Source organism: Mustela lutreola, chromosome 1 (assembly GCF_030435805.1).
Source record: "Mustela lutreola isolate mMusLut2 chromosome 1, mMusLut2.pri, whole genome shotgun sequence".
Taxonomy (NCBI): Eukaryota; Metazoa; Chordata; class Mammalia; order Carnivora; family Mustelidae; genus Mustela; species Mustela lutreola.
The window spans coordinates 287,694,028-287,711,528 of record NC_081290.1 but is presented as its reverse complement, the minus strand read 5'-3'; the positions used below and the strand labels follow the sequence as shown (position 1 = coordinate 287,711,528).

The window sequence follows — 17,501 nt, the reverse complement described above, 5'->3', positions numbered from 1 at the left end:
AGTCACTGATATAGAGGCTGCTGGGAGGGGGATTATAAAGATTTCAGTACAGTATGCTGATACAACCTTGGGCTTGGAGTCAGAACACAGTGTGAATCCAGGCTCTTCTACCCTCACCATTTCCCTCCTACTGTCATCACCTTCATCACCGCCATGATCATTACCATCACCACCACCATCACCACCATCAGCCATGACCACCATGACCATCATCACCACTATCACCACTATCACCATCACTACCATCACAACATCACCATCACCACTATTACCATCATCACCACCATCATCACCACTATCACCATCACAACCACCACCATCACCATCACAACATCACCGTCACCACCATTACCATCATCACCACCATCATCACCACCATCACCACCACCATCACCACAATCACCATCACCATCATCATGACCATCACCATCATCATCACCATTATCACCACCACCACCATTACCACCATCACCATCACCACCATCACCATTATCACCATCACCATCACCACCATCATCATCACAACATCACCATCACCACTATCACCACCATTATTGTCACAATCACCATCTACCCTTGGTACCCTTGGTACGCCAAAGTCCATGAAACATTAAAATGTAATGTAACAAAATATGCAAAAAGTCTATTTGCTGAAAATACAAAAACACTGATGATAAAACACCAAATAAGACATAAACAGGGGTGCCTGGGTGACTCAGTCAGTTAAGCCTCTGACATTTTATTTTGGCTCAGATCATGATGTCAGGGTCCTGAGATTGAGTCTCCCACCCCCACCCATAGGCCCCCTCACTCAGCGGGAAGTCTGCTTGTGATTCTCTCCCTCTGCCCCTCCACCCTGCTTGTGGGCGCCCACATGAACTCTCTCTCTGAAATAAATAAATAAATAAATCTTTTTTTTTAAAGACAGAAACAAATGGAGAGTCATACCATGTTCATGAATTAGAACAACTCTATACTGTTAAGATGTTAATTTGCCTCAAACCGATCAATAGAGTCAATGCAATCTCAATCCAAATTCTGGCAGGAATTTTTGGTACAGAAAGTCACAAGCTGATTCTAAAATTTACATGGAAAATTAAAGTAACTAGAATAGACAAAACTGTTTTGAAAAACAAAATTGGAAAACTCACACTGCTTGATTTTAAGACTTACTCTAAAGATAAAGAAATCAATTTGTGCAGTATTGGCAGAAGAGCAGACACAGAGATCAATGGGACAGGAACCCACATGCATAGGGTCAATCAACTTTTGACAAAGATGACAAATCAATTCAATGGAGAAAGGAGACTCTTTCCAGCAAATGGTCTTGAAACGGTTGGGTATCCACACATAAAATAAACAGACGTATACATAGACAAATGCATCAGCCTTGGTCCATAATTTGCACCTTAACCAAAGATAAACTCTAACTGGATCATAGACCTATGTGTGAGACATAAAACTATAATACATCTAGGAAAACCATAGGAGAAAAATCTCAGCGACTTTGTGATGGCCTATGGTTTTTTAGCAAAATCTGTATCAGAATAAAATGGTAAACGAGACTTTGGCACTTCATCAAAATTAAAATCTTTTTGGGACGCCTGAGTGGCTCAGGCGGTTAAGTGTCAGCCTTTGGCTCAGGTCCTGATCCCAGGGTCCTGGGATCCCTGCTGGGCAAGGAGCCTCCTTCTCCCTCTGCCTGCCTCTCCCCTGCTTGTGTACATTCTCTCTGACAAGTAAGCAAAAAAGTCTCCTCTTTCACAGGCACTGTTACGAGAACAAGAAGACCGGCCATAGGCTAAGTGAACATGTTAGCCAGACATGTATCTGGTAAAGGACTGGTGGGCAGAAAGCGCAAAGAATTCTCAAAACTCAGTAAGAAAATCAAACAACCTGATAAAAAATAGACAAAACATTTGAGCGATCACCTTACCAACTGTGGCTTATAAGCTTTGGTCATTAGGGAATTGCTGATAAAAACCACGAAGACATGGGACGCCTGGGTGGCTCAGTTGGTTAAGCAGCTGCCTTCGGCTCAGGTCATGATCCCAGCGTCCTGGGATCGAGTCCCACATCGGGATCCTTGCTCCGCAGGGAGCCTGCTTCTCCCTCTGACTCTGCCTTCCACTCTGTCTGCCTGTGCTCGCTCTCGCTTGCTCTCTCTCTGACAAATAAATAAATAAAATCTTAAAAAAAAAAAAAAAACCACGAAGACAGCACCGCACCCCCGCTAGATTGGCTGGATCAGCCGTCCTGGCAGCTGATACATACCCAGGGCTGGCCGGGGTGGGCAACGACAGAGCCCTCCCATGTTGCAGGGATGGGGGGCAGAGCAAAGTGGTGCCGCCAGCTTGGATGACCGTTTGGTGGTTCCCCGTGCAGGAAAATCTGCACTGACCACGAGACCCGCCCACTCCACTGTGGGGTATTGACCCCAGGGCATTGGAAACTCACACCCATGCAAAGCCTGCATGAAAACATTTACATTTCCATACTCATAATCATCCTAGACTGAAACTACCGAATGTCCCTCAACATGAGGGAGTCAAGAAAATGCGGTGCATCCCTTCAGTGGGAAACTGGCCAGCCATCAAAGAAGCAAACCGTAGACTCCCTTGACAACACAGATCAACACAGCCCAACCCCACATGCCCTCCAAGTGAGTGAAACCAGACGTGAGCACTGACGTATGGTGTGGTTCACGTGATGTTCTGGAAAAGGCAAAGTGTGGGGACAGGAATCACATTGGCTTTGCCTAGGGCTGGGGGCTGGCTGTACTAGCCACACGGGGAGACACCAGGAGATCCGGGTGGGTTGCTGCCACAGGTCTTCACCTCGGTTGTGGTGGTGATGACACAATTCTATACATTCGTCTGAACTCTTACAGTTATACCCTGAAAAGGATGGATTCTACAGAATATAAATTACACTTCAAAAAGCAAGTCAGTGGAACAATGAAAAAGTGTGTATATGTAATTGGTAAGTGACAATTTGAAAGTAAGTCAGTATGGTCGTGCATCAGGAAGAAGTCAGTGGGGACCAGACCAGCTCGGTCAGCACAGAGACACGCGCCAGGGCTCATAAGCGCTCTGGAGAGGACCCAGCCTGTGCAGGGTCAGCTCTAGTCTGCTCCAGAGATGCTTCCAGTTCCGGTTCCCTGGAGTCTTATTGCAAGGGCCCCTCAAAAGCATGGATCCCAGGAGACAGGGGTGCCTCTGGACATAGGCCATCCGCAGAGGCTAATGTGACAGCCCCATGGGGCCCACTCAAGACAAGGGAGCTGCTGATGGCCAGGCTGTAGAGGGCCGCTCCTGGGACCACAGAGAGCAGGGCAGGAGCTGGGCAAGCCAGAATGCCAGTGCCTTCAAAGTCTCTGAAAACATACCTAGAACCTGGAGCGCACCGGGCCAGGAAAGGACCACAGCCTTGTCTGGGCTGGAAGAGGAGTGGCGCCTGTCACGGGGGCCTGACGGGTCCTCCATCTGGTCCTCTCCCGAGGAGTCTGGCCACGAGTGTGGGGCAGTCCTCCCAGACACAGCTGCTGATGGGGGGCCTGGCACTGTTCGCAGACGCGGGTGTGTGCGCAATCAGGCCCTCGCCCACAGCTCTGCGGCTCATACCTCCTATTGCTGGCTGAAGAGGAAGGGGCACGTGCTGGGCCTGTGGGGAGGAGGCTGCTGCAGGAGGCCCAGCTTTGGAGGGGGCAAGGGCAGTGGGTGGAGCTACCGAGTGCCAATCACAGGAGGAAAGAGGGAGCCTCATCCATTTACTGCAGGGGGAGGACACAGAGGTGAGTCTGTCCAGTATGGTCTTTATAAGAAGAGAACGGGGCCTGCGTCTCCTGTCCCCAGATGCACGCGAGACCAGGCTGCCTGCAGCTCCTGCATCTCCTTGGTGTGAGAGGTGGCCTCCAGATAAGCCCTCCTGTGTGCACCACCAGTGTCCACCCCTCCCCTCCCTCCTCCCTGCTTTGTAATGAGAATCAGCTCCTCCACATCCAAGTCCTCCGTCAGGATTGCAATGTTGCCTTCCAATAGCTGACTGCAGTTGCCTTGATCTTCAGGGAGGTCCTACTTTGGAGGCCCTACTTTGTGGAAAGAATCAGCCTGTTCAGCATGGGGATTTTTATATTTCCACTTTGGGCCTCCTGTAGCTGAGCCAAGTCTGGGCTGGACCACCATGTGCAGGGAATGTAGCAGGACCCCTGCCTCACAGCACGTACCAATCAGGTCCAAGTGGGTGACAGACCCAAACGTGAGATCAGGAGCCTGAAAACTCCTCCAAGAGAACACAGGCAGCAGTAGCTCTGACATCAGTCTTGGTGGTGTGTTTTTAGGCAGGTCTCCTCAGGCAGGGGCAAGAAGAGCTAAAATTAACAAGCAGGACTACAGCAAACCAAAGCTTCTGACCGGCAAAGAGCCACCAAGACGAGAAGCCCACCTAGTGCATAAAAGAAGATCTTCGCAAATTATACATCTGATGGGGGTTAGTCGCCAAACTATATAAAGAACTCCCTGCAGCTTAATAGTAAGAAAAAAAAAAGCAACCTGACTTAAAAATGGGCAAAAGACATGAACAGACATCTCTCCAAAGACACACAGAGAGCCATCAGGCACAGGTAAAGACGTTCAACATCCCTCATCACCAGGGGCATGCAAATCGATGCCACAATAAGATACCACCCCACACCAGTCAGAATAGCTAAAATCGGACACAAGACACAAGAAGTGCTGGCGAGAATGCGGAGAAACTGGACCATCTCTCATGGCCGGTGGGAATGCAAGCTGGTGCAGCCACTTTGGAAAACACTGTGGAGGTTCCTCAAAAAGTTCAAAATAGAGCTACCTTATGAACCAGTAATCAAACTACTGGGTGTTCATCTTAAAAAAAAAACAACAACACCAACAAACCCATGAATTTGCAAAGATATCTGCAGCCCTGTTTATTGCAACATTATTTACAACAGGCAAGATATGGAAACAAACTAATTGTCCACTGACAGATGAATGGATAAAGACATGGCGCGCGCGTGCACACACACACACACGAGATGGCCTATCACTCAGTCATAACAAAGAATGGAATCCTGCCATCTTCCACGACATGGACAGACCCAGAGGATATTATGACAAGTGAAATAGGTCAGACAGAGATAGACAAGCACTGGAAGGTCTCACTTCTATGTACACTCTCAACAAAACAAAAACAAAACCGGAAACAGAAACAGACCACAGAAATAACTGGTGTTTTTGCCAGAGCGCGGGGGCGTGGGTGAGGAGGAGTGGGCTGAGAAGAAGACACTTTTGGCTGCAGGATAAATAAATCACAGGAGGGAGCGCACGGCCTGGGGAGCACAGGGCACAGTGTAACAGCTTTGTAGGGTGATGGACGGTGGACTCACTGGGGGGAATCACATCCTACTGGATTAAAATCCCACATCACAATGATGAACTCCCGAAACCAAGATGATACTGTGCACCAGTTATGCTGGAAAATGAAATATGTGGGTCATGTTTGAAGTCTTAGTCTTTCTTTTTTTTTAAAAGATTTTATTTATTTATTTGACAGACAGAGATCACAAGGAGGCAGAGAGGCAGGCAGAGAGAGAGGCGGGGAAGCAGGCTTCCCATTGAGCAGGGAGTCTGATGTGGGGCTCAGTCCCATGACCCTGAGATCATGGCCTGAGCCAAAGGCAGAGGCTTTAACCCACGGAGCCACCCAGGTGCCTGTGAGTATATATATTTTTTATTGTCCATTTGCTGGAATAAAAAAAAGGAAACTTTAAAAAAAAAAAAAGTTGAGGATGGCACCATTCAACACAACTTTCTGAAGTGATGGAAACGTCTGGTAAGCCACATGGCCCTATTTGGTGGCCACCAGCCACATGCAGTTGCTGAGCACTCAGAGTATGGCTCTTGTGACTGGGGAGCTGAGTTTTAATGAATCTGGCATCTGTTTGAGTCTGTTTGGGCCAGTGCGACTGGCGGCGGCTGTAACGTCCGTGCAGGTCAAGACTCTGAAAAGTAGTTTCTCTCCTTTTCTGCAGGGGCCTCTCTCCCTCTGGACTGTAAGCTGGTTAGCAGGTGGGAAGGGTCCAGGGCAAAAAGGAACTGCCTGTTAAGACGTCAATACGACTCGAAGTCATCTACAGATTCAATGCAATCTCTAGCAACATCCCAGTGATTCCTTTGCAGAAATGGAAAAATCCATCCAAAAATTCATATAAAATCACAAGGGCCCCTGAACACCCAAATGACATTGAAAAAGAAGAACAAAGCTGGAGGATTCGTCCTTCCTGATTTCAAAACTTACTACATGATCAAAACAGCGTGGTCCTGGCATAAAGGCAGACGGACAGACCAGCGGGAGAGAGAGCCCGAGATAAAGCCTCACACATGAGGTTAAATGCTCTGCAACAAGACTGCAGAGACCACTCAATGGGGGGTTTTTGGGCAATGGTGTTGGGAGAACCAGACACGCACGTGCAAGAGAATGGAATTGGACCCAACCTCACACCGTCTACAGAGATGAACTCAGGATGGAGCAAAGCCCTCAAGGTAAGAGCCGGAACCATGGAACCTCTCGAGGAAAGCACAGAGGAAAAGCTTCGTGACATTGAGCTGGGCAGTGGTTTCTTGGATGTGATGTCAAAGATACAGGCAACAAAAGAAAAAAATAGCTAAAGTGCAGCCTGATTAAGATAAAAAACTTTTGTGCCTCACAGACCGCCCCACCAGGAGACAGAAGGCGACCCAAGGAAGGAACAAGCATCTGCAAACCACATACCTGATAAGGGGTTGGTATCTACCATATATAGAGATTTCCTGGAACTCAACAACAACAAACCCGATTCAAAAATGGCGAAGGACTTGGAGACACTTCCCCAAAGAAGACATGATTGGCCAATGAGCACACGGAAAGATGCTGGACGTCACCGATCCTCGGAGACATGCAAATCAGGGCCGTAAGGAGAGACCACCTCACACCCAGCAGGACGGGGGCAACTGTCCGAGGAGAGGCGCCCTCGCTGAGCGCCGTGCGCGTCCGGCCCACGGAGCACAGGAACCATCAGGACATCTCCGTTCCCCATGCCTTCATTCTTAGGCTGGGACAGGCAGGTGGCGCAGCTCTATTCTGGGTGTGTCTGGGAGGCTGGCACTGGATCCAGCGGACCGAGTAAAGAGCCCGCCCCCTCCAGTGGGTTGGGGATCGGCCAGTCCAGCCAGAGCCCGAACGGGACAAAGGGGTTCAGGAAGGGAGGATTCGCTCGTTCTTCTGGAGCTGAGACATCCGTCTTCCCTTGGCCTCCGTGGTTCCATCTCCTGGGTCTTGGGCTTCCGGACTCTGGATTTACACCTGCGGCCCCTGGTGCTCAGGCCATTAGACGCAGACACATCGCACCTTGGCTTCCCTGGGTCTCCAGCCTGTGGACAGCAGATCAGGGGACTTCTTGGCCACAAGTGTGCGAGCCTATTCCTATGACAAGCCTCCTCTTGTGGACACCTCTTTACACCCCACTGGTTCTGCTTCTCTGGAGACCCCTGGCGAGTACGCGTGTAACACCCCATGTGGGGGGAACCTAGAGGGGAGCCAGCGGGGTGTCCCTGGGAAGTGGGGTGGCCACCCAGAGCAATGTGTCTCCACGCTCATGTCTCAGGCCTGGGCGGGGGCGTCCAGCAGGGGTGTCGTCCTTGGCAAGGTCCTTTGAGGGCACTATGGAGGAGACCCCGAGCCTGGCTGGCCCCACTGAGGGCCGCCTTGCAGCTGAGTCTGATGGAGACAAGGGGCTGCCACGTAGGCCCCACGCATGTGGGCTGGCTTTGCTATTTTGTAGTGTGATCTGTTTCTCATAGGGCCAGTGGGTCAGTGATTCTCTTACCCAGGGCCCTCAATAAAGCCAAACATTGTCTCAAGGAGATCCTCATTCATGTGTTACTGGGCCATGTGATACAGACGCTACGCACACACACAGGTCACATTCACAGAGGTACAATGTATGATGGTCCAATGTATCATAACCTGCTTACCCTGGGCTCTTGAGACCAGGAGTGGGCACAAAGACAGACACAGACAAATAGGAGTGGACTGAGAGAGCAGACTGACTGCTGAGGGGTCACGTGGTCGGGTCCTGGCAGTGGGGTATGTGTGGGGGAAGTGGGATGCTTGAAAGTGCTGCCTGTTGTGAGTGGCCCCAGGGGCAGAATCAGGCCCAGTGCTTTCTCTTGGGGATTCAGAGGCTGCAGCCGGCTCGGTGGGAAAGCATTCCACTGCTGACTCCTGAGTCCGTGTGGGCGATCCTCCTGCACAGGTGACGTCGCCCTCGGGGGCGGGAAGACTGGCCGGCACCGTGCATCCTTCGAGCTCCGGCAATCTACGATGACGGTGTGCGCAAGGGGGAGCTTCTTCCCTGGAGACCTTTTTCTGAAGATTTTTGTTAATGAAAATAAACTTGGCTTAAAATGGAACCACGAATTTCAAAGTGTTCAGATTTAGGGATTTACGTGGTGCAGTTGATGTCAACATAAACAGGGCGTCAGGTCTAAAAAAGGCGCAGTAGAATGTGATTTCCCGAGAGTGCAGGCCAGTCCCGGAGGATTAGCTCTCCTGCTGCATTCGTGGTCAAAACGCCGGCTGCAGGAGGGGAAGGATGGGGCAGGTTTGGGGTCCGTACTTGTTGCAACCAGAGTGTCACCGTTTTATCCGCTGCGTCGTTGCTGTCACGAGCGTTCACTGGCAGGCGATCATCTGTCCCCGGAGGAGCCCGAGGAAGCCCCGGGGCCCACTGTGTCCGCACTCAGCATGGGGGTGGCGTGGGGGGGGTGTTTGTGCACACCGCGTAGAGGCAGAGCCTCCGCAAGCACCCGCCCGTGGGCAGATGGCTGGTGGTGCCGAGGGGTGTCCACTCACCGGCCTGGCTTCATTGGAAGGGCTGCTGGGGGCTGGGCACGGTGGGTGCAGAGAGGCGGCCTCTGCTACCAGGATGTGGGGGCTCATCAGCTTAGAGCACTGAATGCAGAGTCCAGGGTCCTGGGCGAGACCCACTAATTCCTGGAGGGGTCAGGACATTGGCACTTCTGGCGTTGGCATTCCAAGAACAGGGGCCCCAGAGGATGGCTATGCGGGAAGTGGTTGGCTCCCAGCGAGGAAGGGTGTGGGCCTGAGGAGCTGAGCTGTTTGGGAACCCGCAGCGTCTCAATGAAGCCAGGGGGCGTGAATGTGGGAGCTGATGCCAGGACCTGACCGCACGTGGGCCAAGAACACGAAAGGGGAAACATAACTCGACGGAAAGGTGCTTCAGCCTGGCACGCACCTGGCATCCTCCCTCCTCCCAGCCTCTACCACTTCCGCTTCCGCTCTGAGCTCTGGCCTCGCTTCCTCCTGGAAGCCCTCCCAAACACCCCCCCACCCCCGCAAGTCCCCGTGAGCCCCAGGGGCGGCCCTGCACCTGTGAGGCTCCGGAGCAGACAGGGACTCAGCAGGGCTCGAGGTCCAGGGGCGAGTCAGACGGGATTCCCAGGCCCTTCCTCCCGGGCTGTGGTACTCTCCTTTGGTCCTGGCAACTGGGGGCGGGGTGCGGTGGGTCCAGGCCTCGGGAGTTTTGCAAGCGCCCCAGTTCATGGACGCACAGTGAGGCAGATGAATTGTGTCCTCAGGGCAGTCCCCGACCTCAGACACAGCAGGTGCGCCGCAAAAAGCACAGCTCCCATTGGCTCATTTGCTGACCCAGGGCCCAGGGCACTGAACGCCAGACCCCCAGGTTCTGGGGCTGGAAGGAGTCCCCCACCTCCAGAGGATCACAGAATGGAAGGGAACGGGGAGGGAGAGACAGCCTGGCTGGACTTGGCTGCCGTCCTTCTACGGAAGCGGGAGGTCGGGTGGGTGCGGGTACATGACCCCCGCCCCCCACGCACGCACAAACGCCTCTCTATTTTAGAAATAGGTCACTTGGAGCAAAGCACTGTGAGTGGTAGTCTCCCTCCACCCCTGCGGGCCGCTGGGATTTCAGCGCTGGGCTTGGGCTGCGGGGGTGCAGGGGAGGAGAAGAGGGGACCCGCCAGGGCTGTTGCCCCGGAAGTCACGGGGCTGCCTCAGCACCCAGGGTGGGGGGAGGCTGGTGTGTCTGAGAGCCGGCCTTTGGGGAAGATGGTGGCGTCTGCCGTCGCCCTGCCATGAGCAGCACCCCCCCCCCCGCCCCGCCGCAGGGACACACACTCTGGGTGCAGCTGGCACGGAGCCCCACGTCTCCCAGACGAGGGGTGTGGCTGGGCTTGGACCGGACAACTGGCCGGGAAGCGCCCCAGGCCTGCAGACAGCCGTATTCTTTCCCACCAGCCCACGTGATCTTTCTGGCATTTTCTGGCCTCCTGGCCAGGGTAGGTCTTTAGGGACCCTGGGTCAGGTCCTTCCTGACAAACTGGAGGCTGAGGGAAGAGGGGGGGGGGGTGGAAGGTCTCAGAACTGTTAGCCGTGTCCTCCCCACCCAGGTTAGGCTACCCCTTTCCTGGCTAGAGAGAGGAATGGCAGAAAGGGGACCCTCCCCCAGGGCGCCTCCGCCCTCCCATCTTGGGTACAGGGCCTCTAGGGACGGAGACGGGCTTCTTGCCCGCCCCCTGGGCTGCACATGCCTGGGGGGCCCTGATTTCTCTGCGGCGCCTCCTCACCTTCCCAACCCTTTGGTCCAGGGAGAACCAGGGGCTCATCTCTGCAGGTGGCCCCTGCCAGGCAGACCCTGGACCCAGCCAGGGTGGGCAGTGTTGAGGGTAGACACTCCTCTTTCTGAAGGGCCGGCTGGGCCTCTGCTGCCTTCTGGGGCTCCCCTGCGAGGTGCACCCCCGACACAGGGAGCTCCCCCGAAGCCCAGTGCTCCGCTGCCGGTCCTAACAGCCCCTCCTGATTCCTGCCGGGTCACACTAAGCGCGAGGGACTGCCCCGGCTCCTCTGGCATCTGCCACTGAGAAGCCGTCTTGTCCCTGGGAGGCAAAGCCGTCATCACCTCCGGGGAAGGCGGCGGCGCAGGAGAAGCAGAAGAGCTGTAGGGGCTGAGAAAGGTGTGCGGACGTCGGATCCCAGACGTCACTCCAGCCCCCGCTCCCGGAGAAGGGAGGTTTTCCCGCCCCCTCGGCCGGCCAGGCTTCTCGCAGGGCTTAGAGAATGCTCCCGAGCCCGGGCTCTGTGCCTGGCATGCAGTAGGCGCTCCATTAAGGCTCCGTGCGTCCCAGGGGTCAGCAGGGGTGAGGAGCCGTGTTGCCAAGGGCCCAGGGCCGGCCCAGCGGTCCTCACCCGGCCATCGGCCGCGGGCTCGGAGCCCCTCCTGGTCCCGCAGCCTCCGGCTCCAGCCCCGCCCTGCGGGGGCTCCCCCGACCCCAGCCCCGCCCACCTGCCCGGCCCCCGCCGGGCCCCGCCCACCGCTTCCCCGGCGCGGCGGCTCCCGGACCCGCTGGCCGAACCCTTACCCCACAGCGCCCTCTGCTGGGCAGAAGGGAAGTTGCTCCGGGGCCCGCGGGGAGGCGGAGTCGAGCCTCCACACCTGCGGGAGGCCACCGGCGGGGCCACTGGGCATCTGTACCCGCGCGCTGACCGGCCGCGCAGCGACTGCTCACCGGGCCGGGCCGCAAGCCGCGGGAAGTCTCCCTGCGGGCGCGTGGGGCTGCGGCGGGCGAGGGGCCTGGCGGCGCCCGGCTGCTGGCTCTGCTCACCTGCCCGAGGCAGCGTCCGGGGATGCCCCGGCCAAGGAGCGGCGGACTTGGCCTGCGACCCCAGAAGCCAGGGCACATGCGGGCGCCAGACGGCGGACTTGCGGCTCCCAGGTCTGGAAGGGACTAGACGCCAGTGCCGGGGGGCGTCCCGGGCTCTGGCAAGGGTCTCGGCTGGGCTCGTGAGTAGGTGACCGGTGACAGGCAGGTGTCGGAAGGGCACTGATGCCAGGCTTTGATCACGTGGCCTGCGACTGGCCGAACTGAACGTGGCCCCTCCCTGTCTTGGAGAAAGGAGAAGACTCTGGGGCGGAGGAGAGGAGAGGGCTGGGTGGGGGCTCGCCAGCTCAGGGATCCCGCCCGGTCCTCCTCACCTCCTCCGGGGAGCCTTCTGGTAGCTTCCTGAGCCCCTGGCCCCTGCTCACACCTGTTTGCCCCCCTGCCCACTCCCCACCGGTCCAGCTCTCCGACGTTGTTGATTGTCCTGCTTGACCGTGAGCCCCTCCAGCTGGGGTGGTGTCCATGCTGTTCTCCAGACCCCCTCAAATGGTCCACGGCCCCTGGGGCCCGGGGAGGGGGTGGGGCGCCAAGGTGGTCCTATCGGTGCTCAGCGGCAGCATTTGCAGGAAGCCCTGAGCCCGGGCCTGGCACCTGGGAAGCCCTCCTTGCTGACGCCCTGGCCCTAGCAATCCCTGCCCCCGTCCACCCGCGCGGTCTCACGTCCCTGTCCCTCTCGAAGTTGCAGAGAACCCCCGCAGGGCAGAGGGAAATGAGTGAGAGCCTGCTCAAGGAGAGAGGGAGGAGCCAGCCTTGCCGGCTGGGGGAGCGAGCTGTAATTTAAGGCTGTGATTTAAGGCAGCTGACAAAACCCATCTGTGCCAGGAGGCCTGCGCGACCTGCCTTCTCCTTCACACACGGGATGAGGGCGCCTGCTGGAGGCCTATGGCTACAGCAGGCTGCGGGGGAACGGGCAGCGATGCCTCCCCCCAAGCCCTGGCCTCCAGCAGGAGGCTGCGAGCCCCGTGGCTGTGGCCTGCGCTGTCCCAGGGCACAGGGGCTGTCGGAGCTCAGGCCCAGGACGAGGCTGGCCTGCATGGGCCCGACCCCATCTGCCGGCCTGCCTCTCTTCGGAGGAGGTCCTGGGAGCCTGGTCTGCTCGGCAGGAGGGCCGGCAGGTGGTGGCCTCGAAGCTGGGGAGTCCAGTGTCAGTACCAGGCCGCCCTTGACCCCGTGCTGTGTGCACCTTGCGAGCCCTGCGGGGAGCAAAGCCAAGAGGTCCCACCTCCCGGGGAGCGACCACTGGGGCAGACAGACGAGAAACAGGCGAATGGAAGGACAGCAGTTCACCCAAGGGCGTATCCCCTGGCTATCTCTCCCAGCAGCCTTGCCCCCAGAGTTCCTCGGCAGCAGGGGCAGCCGGGCCTCTTCTCGAAGGCCTGCCCTCACACAAACCACTGTGGACTGGGTCTAGGAAGCAGGGGTCTCTTCCCTCCCTGGTTCTGCCCGGCACCTCCCAGGGTCTTTGGCCTGTCCCCGTCTGGACAGCCATGTGCTGGGTCTGGAGGGAGGGGTTGAGCCCAAAGGCCCTCCTGTCCCCCTTCTGCGGTCAAGGTGTTTGCTGCCCACACAGCTGGCCGCCTCCTCGGCCCTCCAGGCCATGCTCAAGCTCTGACTCGGCCCCGCAGCTCCCACACGCATGTGCCTCCTGGCGCCTGGGCTCGGCACTCCCTCCCTGGTGGGCTGGTTCCCTGGAACCCCGCCTCCTGGGTTGGTGGCCACAGGACAAGCTGCGTGACTTGAAAGTGGTGAACCTCTGGGCTGGCAGAGTCAGGAGGCCCGAGACCCCGCCCCGGGCGGAGGAACGCGCGAGGAGGAGAGTCACGTGACTCGCAGCCTCGCTCTTCGCTGATTCGTGGAGATCCCTGCTGGGTTGCCGTGGGGTGCCCGGGGGACCCTCAGGATGGGCCTTCTGGCTGGGGCGGGGGTCAGAGACAGAGGAGCGGGGGCCCGAGTGTGAGAAGCCGTCTGTGGCTGGCTCCCAGATGGAGGGGCTCGGTGGCAGGGGACCTCGGGGGGCCCCGCGGGCAGGAGCAGGGAGACGGGATTGGGTCCTACAGCGGCAAGGAGTTGACTCTGGCCGACCACACGCCTGGATGAGCGCGGGAACAGAATGGCCCCCAGCCTGCAGAAGCAGCGCCACCGGCCGGGCCCTGACTTCTGTCTGTGAGCCCCTGAGCGCGGGACCCAGCGGGCCAGCCGAGACTGTCAGCTCACAGGAGGTGGTAGCTGGGGCTCATTTTAAGGGGCTAAGTGTAGGGTGGTTTGTCACAGAAGAGCAGCTAACTGGTATGACCGGCTCATGCCTCAGGTTCCCCAGCTGTAAAATGGGGCCATGGGGCCCTTACTCACGGGTGGTGGTGGGGACTGAAGGAGGGGCCGGGGGACGGCGCCCTGCCCCCTGCGGGCCCGCACACACCCCACCGCCCTGTTGCCCACTTCCTCCAAATCTTTCGTCTGGGGGCCTCCCTGGAGCTCTTCCCTGCACCTCCTGGCCCTAAAGGGTGACACACGGAAACAGGGCCCGTGAAGTGTCTGCTGGTGACAACACCCATGGCCAGACAGACAGAGGAGCGGCCGGTGAGGGAAGGGCTGTGGGTCGCTGGTGGGATCTGGCGTGCTCCCTCGCTGTCCATGGCCGGCAGGGCCCCACTGAGGGAAAGGGCCGGTCTCTCGGTGGTTCTGTTGTGAGATGGGGGGGCTCCTGACCCCGCCTGTGAGCCACCCTCCTGCTGAGCTGGTCCTCAGAGCCCAGAGGGAACTGGGGAAGAAGCCAGGACAGCCCGAGGGACGGGACAGGAAGAGCCGGGGACCCAGGGCTCCGGGGAGGGCAGGGGTCTGGCAGACGGGCGCGTGTGTGACCGGGATGGATGGGCCGGCAGAGGACCATCTTCCGGACCATCCGGAAGACACTGCCTCTGACTCAGCCAGCTGAAATGTGAAATTCGCCGGCTGGAAATCAAGGCCCAGAAGGTCTCCAGGACGCATCCCGCGTTGCCCTGGTGCTGGACAGAGAGTGGGCTCCTCGGGCTGGCAGGGTCTGGGTGTCCTTGCCTGCCCCAACCTCACGCGGCGGAGAGAGGACAGGAGGAGGCAGCCCTGCCAGAGTGCCCCACCCCCCAGGGGCAGTGGGGAGGCCGGGCAGCGAGGGTATGGTGGGAGGTCTGGGCAGCAGAGACTGCGTAGGCCCCGGAGGTCCAGGGGGGCTCCCTGGGAACGGAGGCAGGAGACCAGCCAGGAGGCTTAGCCTGGGGCTGTCTAGCCCCCTCTCATCGCTCACACCGGCCCAACAGCACCCCCAAACTATCGAGTACCCTCACCTCCTTCTCTGGCTCCTGCCAGCTCCCAGCCCCCCAACCTGCCCATCACCACAGGACTCCGCAGAGAAGAGGCAGGGAGAGGCCAGCATCTGGGGAGGGGCCCGGCCCTGGCGCCTGCAGCCTCTGCCTCAGCCAGGCTGTGTGCCCAGCGCCGCGTCCTGGGCCGCCCTCCTTCCCCGCCGCGGGGCAGAGCTTGGGTGTGAGAGGCTGCTACTTAGCCTTCTTCTCCTCCCCTCCTGCAGCGGGCGGCCAGGGCCAGGAGCCAGCCACAGGCAGTGGGAATGTCGAGGAACTGGGAGCCGCGTCCCCTGAGGGGCTGCAGGCGGGGTCTGGCCCTCGGACCCGCACACAGCGCCTCCTGGGAGGGTGACTGGAGACCGCCCAGCCTGGGGCTCCATCAGGACACGGGGATGCTGAGAGGACCTGACAGCCCCTTACTGTGGAGGCCGGGAGAGTCTGGGGGCTCCCCTGTCGGCCGCGGTGGTGGAGGGATCTTACTTGCTGGGGTGGGAGGCTCAGACCCAGGCTGGCAGCTGCAGAGCGTGGCTATGGGGTCAGCTGCGCTGTGGACAGAGCCCGGAGGGACACGGGGCACCTGCAGAGCCTTCTGTGTACCCTTGCATTCAGGGGCATTTCATGGAGCACAGGGGCTGGCCTGGGGGCGCTGCGTCTCCCCCGTAAGCCCGTCTTGCCGCATAACTGCCCGAGACATAAATCTGTTTTCCCGCAAAGACGGAGTACATGACACACATCAAAGCTAATGATTATTTCGTTAAACACCTGGTGACAACAGCCCACACGCACGAAGCATCAAGTCGGGAAGGGCCAGACCCTCCCCCCCAATTCCCATCCCCCACAGGGGCTCATTTAATTCTCCCAAAGATGGACAAGCGGGCCCAGTGATTAATACCACGGTTCCCATTTCATAGACTGGGAGAGCAAGGCGGAGGGAAGAAGCCGGACTGGGGTCCAGGCCCCGCAGGGCTCAGGGCCATCCCAGCCCCGTCTGACTAGGCGTCACCCGATAACCAGAGCTCCAGCCCCACGCCTCTCCCTGAGGGTCCTGAGCGGGCCACTCCTGCCCCGGTGGGTGCTACTGTGCTTTCCTCTCCGGGTTCTGCAACCCCAAGCCCCGGGGCTGCAGCCGCGCCTCATTGCATCAACACAGGAGGAGAGATGCGGCGGAGGCCACCTCGGGCGACCTTCCCGGCGGGCCAGCAGGAGCCCGGCTATGCAGCCAGCGCAGCCATCTGGGTAAGTGAGGGGCTCCCACAGGGGCTCCCGTGAAGACGGAGCCCGGAGGGAGCTGGGCTTGCACTGGTCCTTCTGAGCACCTGAATGTGACCCACAACTGCCCCACAGAGGAGCCTCCAGTGACACTGTCCCCCCATGATGCCAGGGGGCACCCTGGACTTCAGTTTGAGGGGCCACTGCCCCGAGGATCTCAGGCCCAAGGCCGGGCTTCCTCCAGGGCGGGGTGTGTGTGAGCCCAGCTCAGTGCCCCCCCTTGGGCGGGGGGCCGGGGAGGCTGAGCCTGCAGACCCCGCGCTGTCTCCCAGGTCCAGAGGAGCGCCCCGTCCTCTGCCTCGGCCTCCGCTCTGCCCAACACCCTTTTCAAGTCTGGGTTTTTAAAAAAGAATCTGTTGAGAGCCAAAAACGTGGAACGTTGCCGGCACGGAGAAGGCAAGAGCGCGGTGCACAAGTGACCCCGAAGGGGGCGCGTGGCTGCTTACAGGTCGCCAAGCTCCCATCCCGCCAGGCTCCCTCACCCGGGAAGAGGGGGCGGGCCAGGCCGGTCGCCCTGGAGGTGGCGCTGGCCCCCGCGAGTGCCGGGCTGTGGGCGCAATGCAGCACCACGTGGCCGCGTCCGGCTGCCCACCCCGCTCCGCCCCCAGGTCCCCGCCGGGCTGCGCGCTGCTGGGGGCCGCGGCCCGAGTTCCTGCCAGCGCCCACCAGAACTTGGAAGAAGTCTGCAGAACACCGGGCGCTCCCGCCACCTGCCGCTCCCCGGCCCCCTCCCCACGCAGCTCCGGATCCCCAAGCCTGGCATCCACGGCGCCCACCAGCACACCCCACCCCGCCCCCGCCTGCGGGCCGTGAGCCCCTTCCCCGAGGCCCCGGAGCCCCCTCCCTGGGCGGCACTCACCGTGCAGCAAGGCATGTGGGCGCCCGCTCGTTCCCCGCTCCAGGCTGATTCTCCCGAGTGTCCTCAGCTCCACCGCCTGCCGCCCGGGCTCTGCCAGCCTGCAGAAGGCGCGAGCCAGTGCCGCGGACCCCGCTGCCCCTGGCTGGGGCTCTTCTTGAGGGGAGCCCTGCAGCTCCTGAGCATGGGCCTGGTGGCCAGGCAGACGTGTCCAGGACTGTGCAGCAGGGTGTGTGGCTGGCGGCCAGTGGCTGGTGGCGGGGCAGGGTCAGGGGGTTATGGCAG

General features: G+C 58.9%; 1 protein-coding gene across 2 annotated transcripts in view; it reads right to left on the bottom strand.

Annotated features, from left to right (window-relative positions):
• Positions 1 to 17,234, bottom strand: part of OSBPL5 (oxysterol binding protein like 5) — a 71,915-nt gene extending 54,681 nt beyond the window's left edge. For both annotated transcript variants that reach the window (XM_059150716.1, XM_059150747.1), the window contains exon 1: positions 17,220 to 17,234. In XM_059150716.1, the coding sequence (XP_059006699.1) occupies positions 17,220 to 17,234 (15 nt within the window). The remainder of the gene's footprint in view (positions 1 to 17,219) is intronic.
• Positions 17,235 to 17,501: the final 267 nt, after the last annotated feature.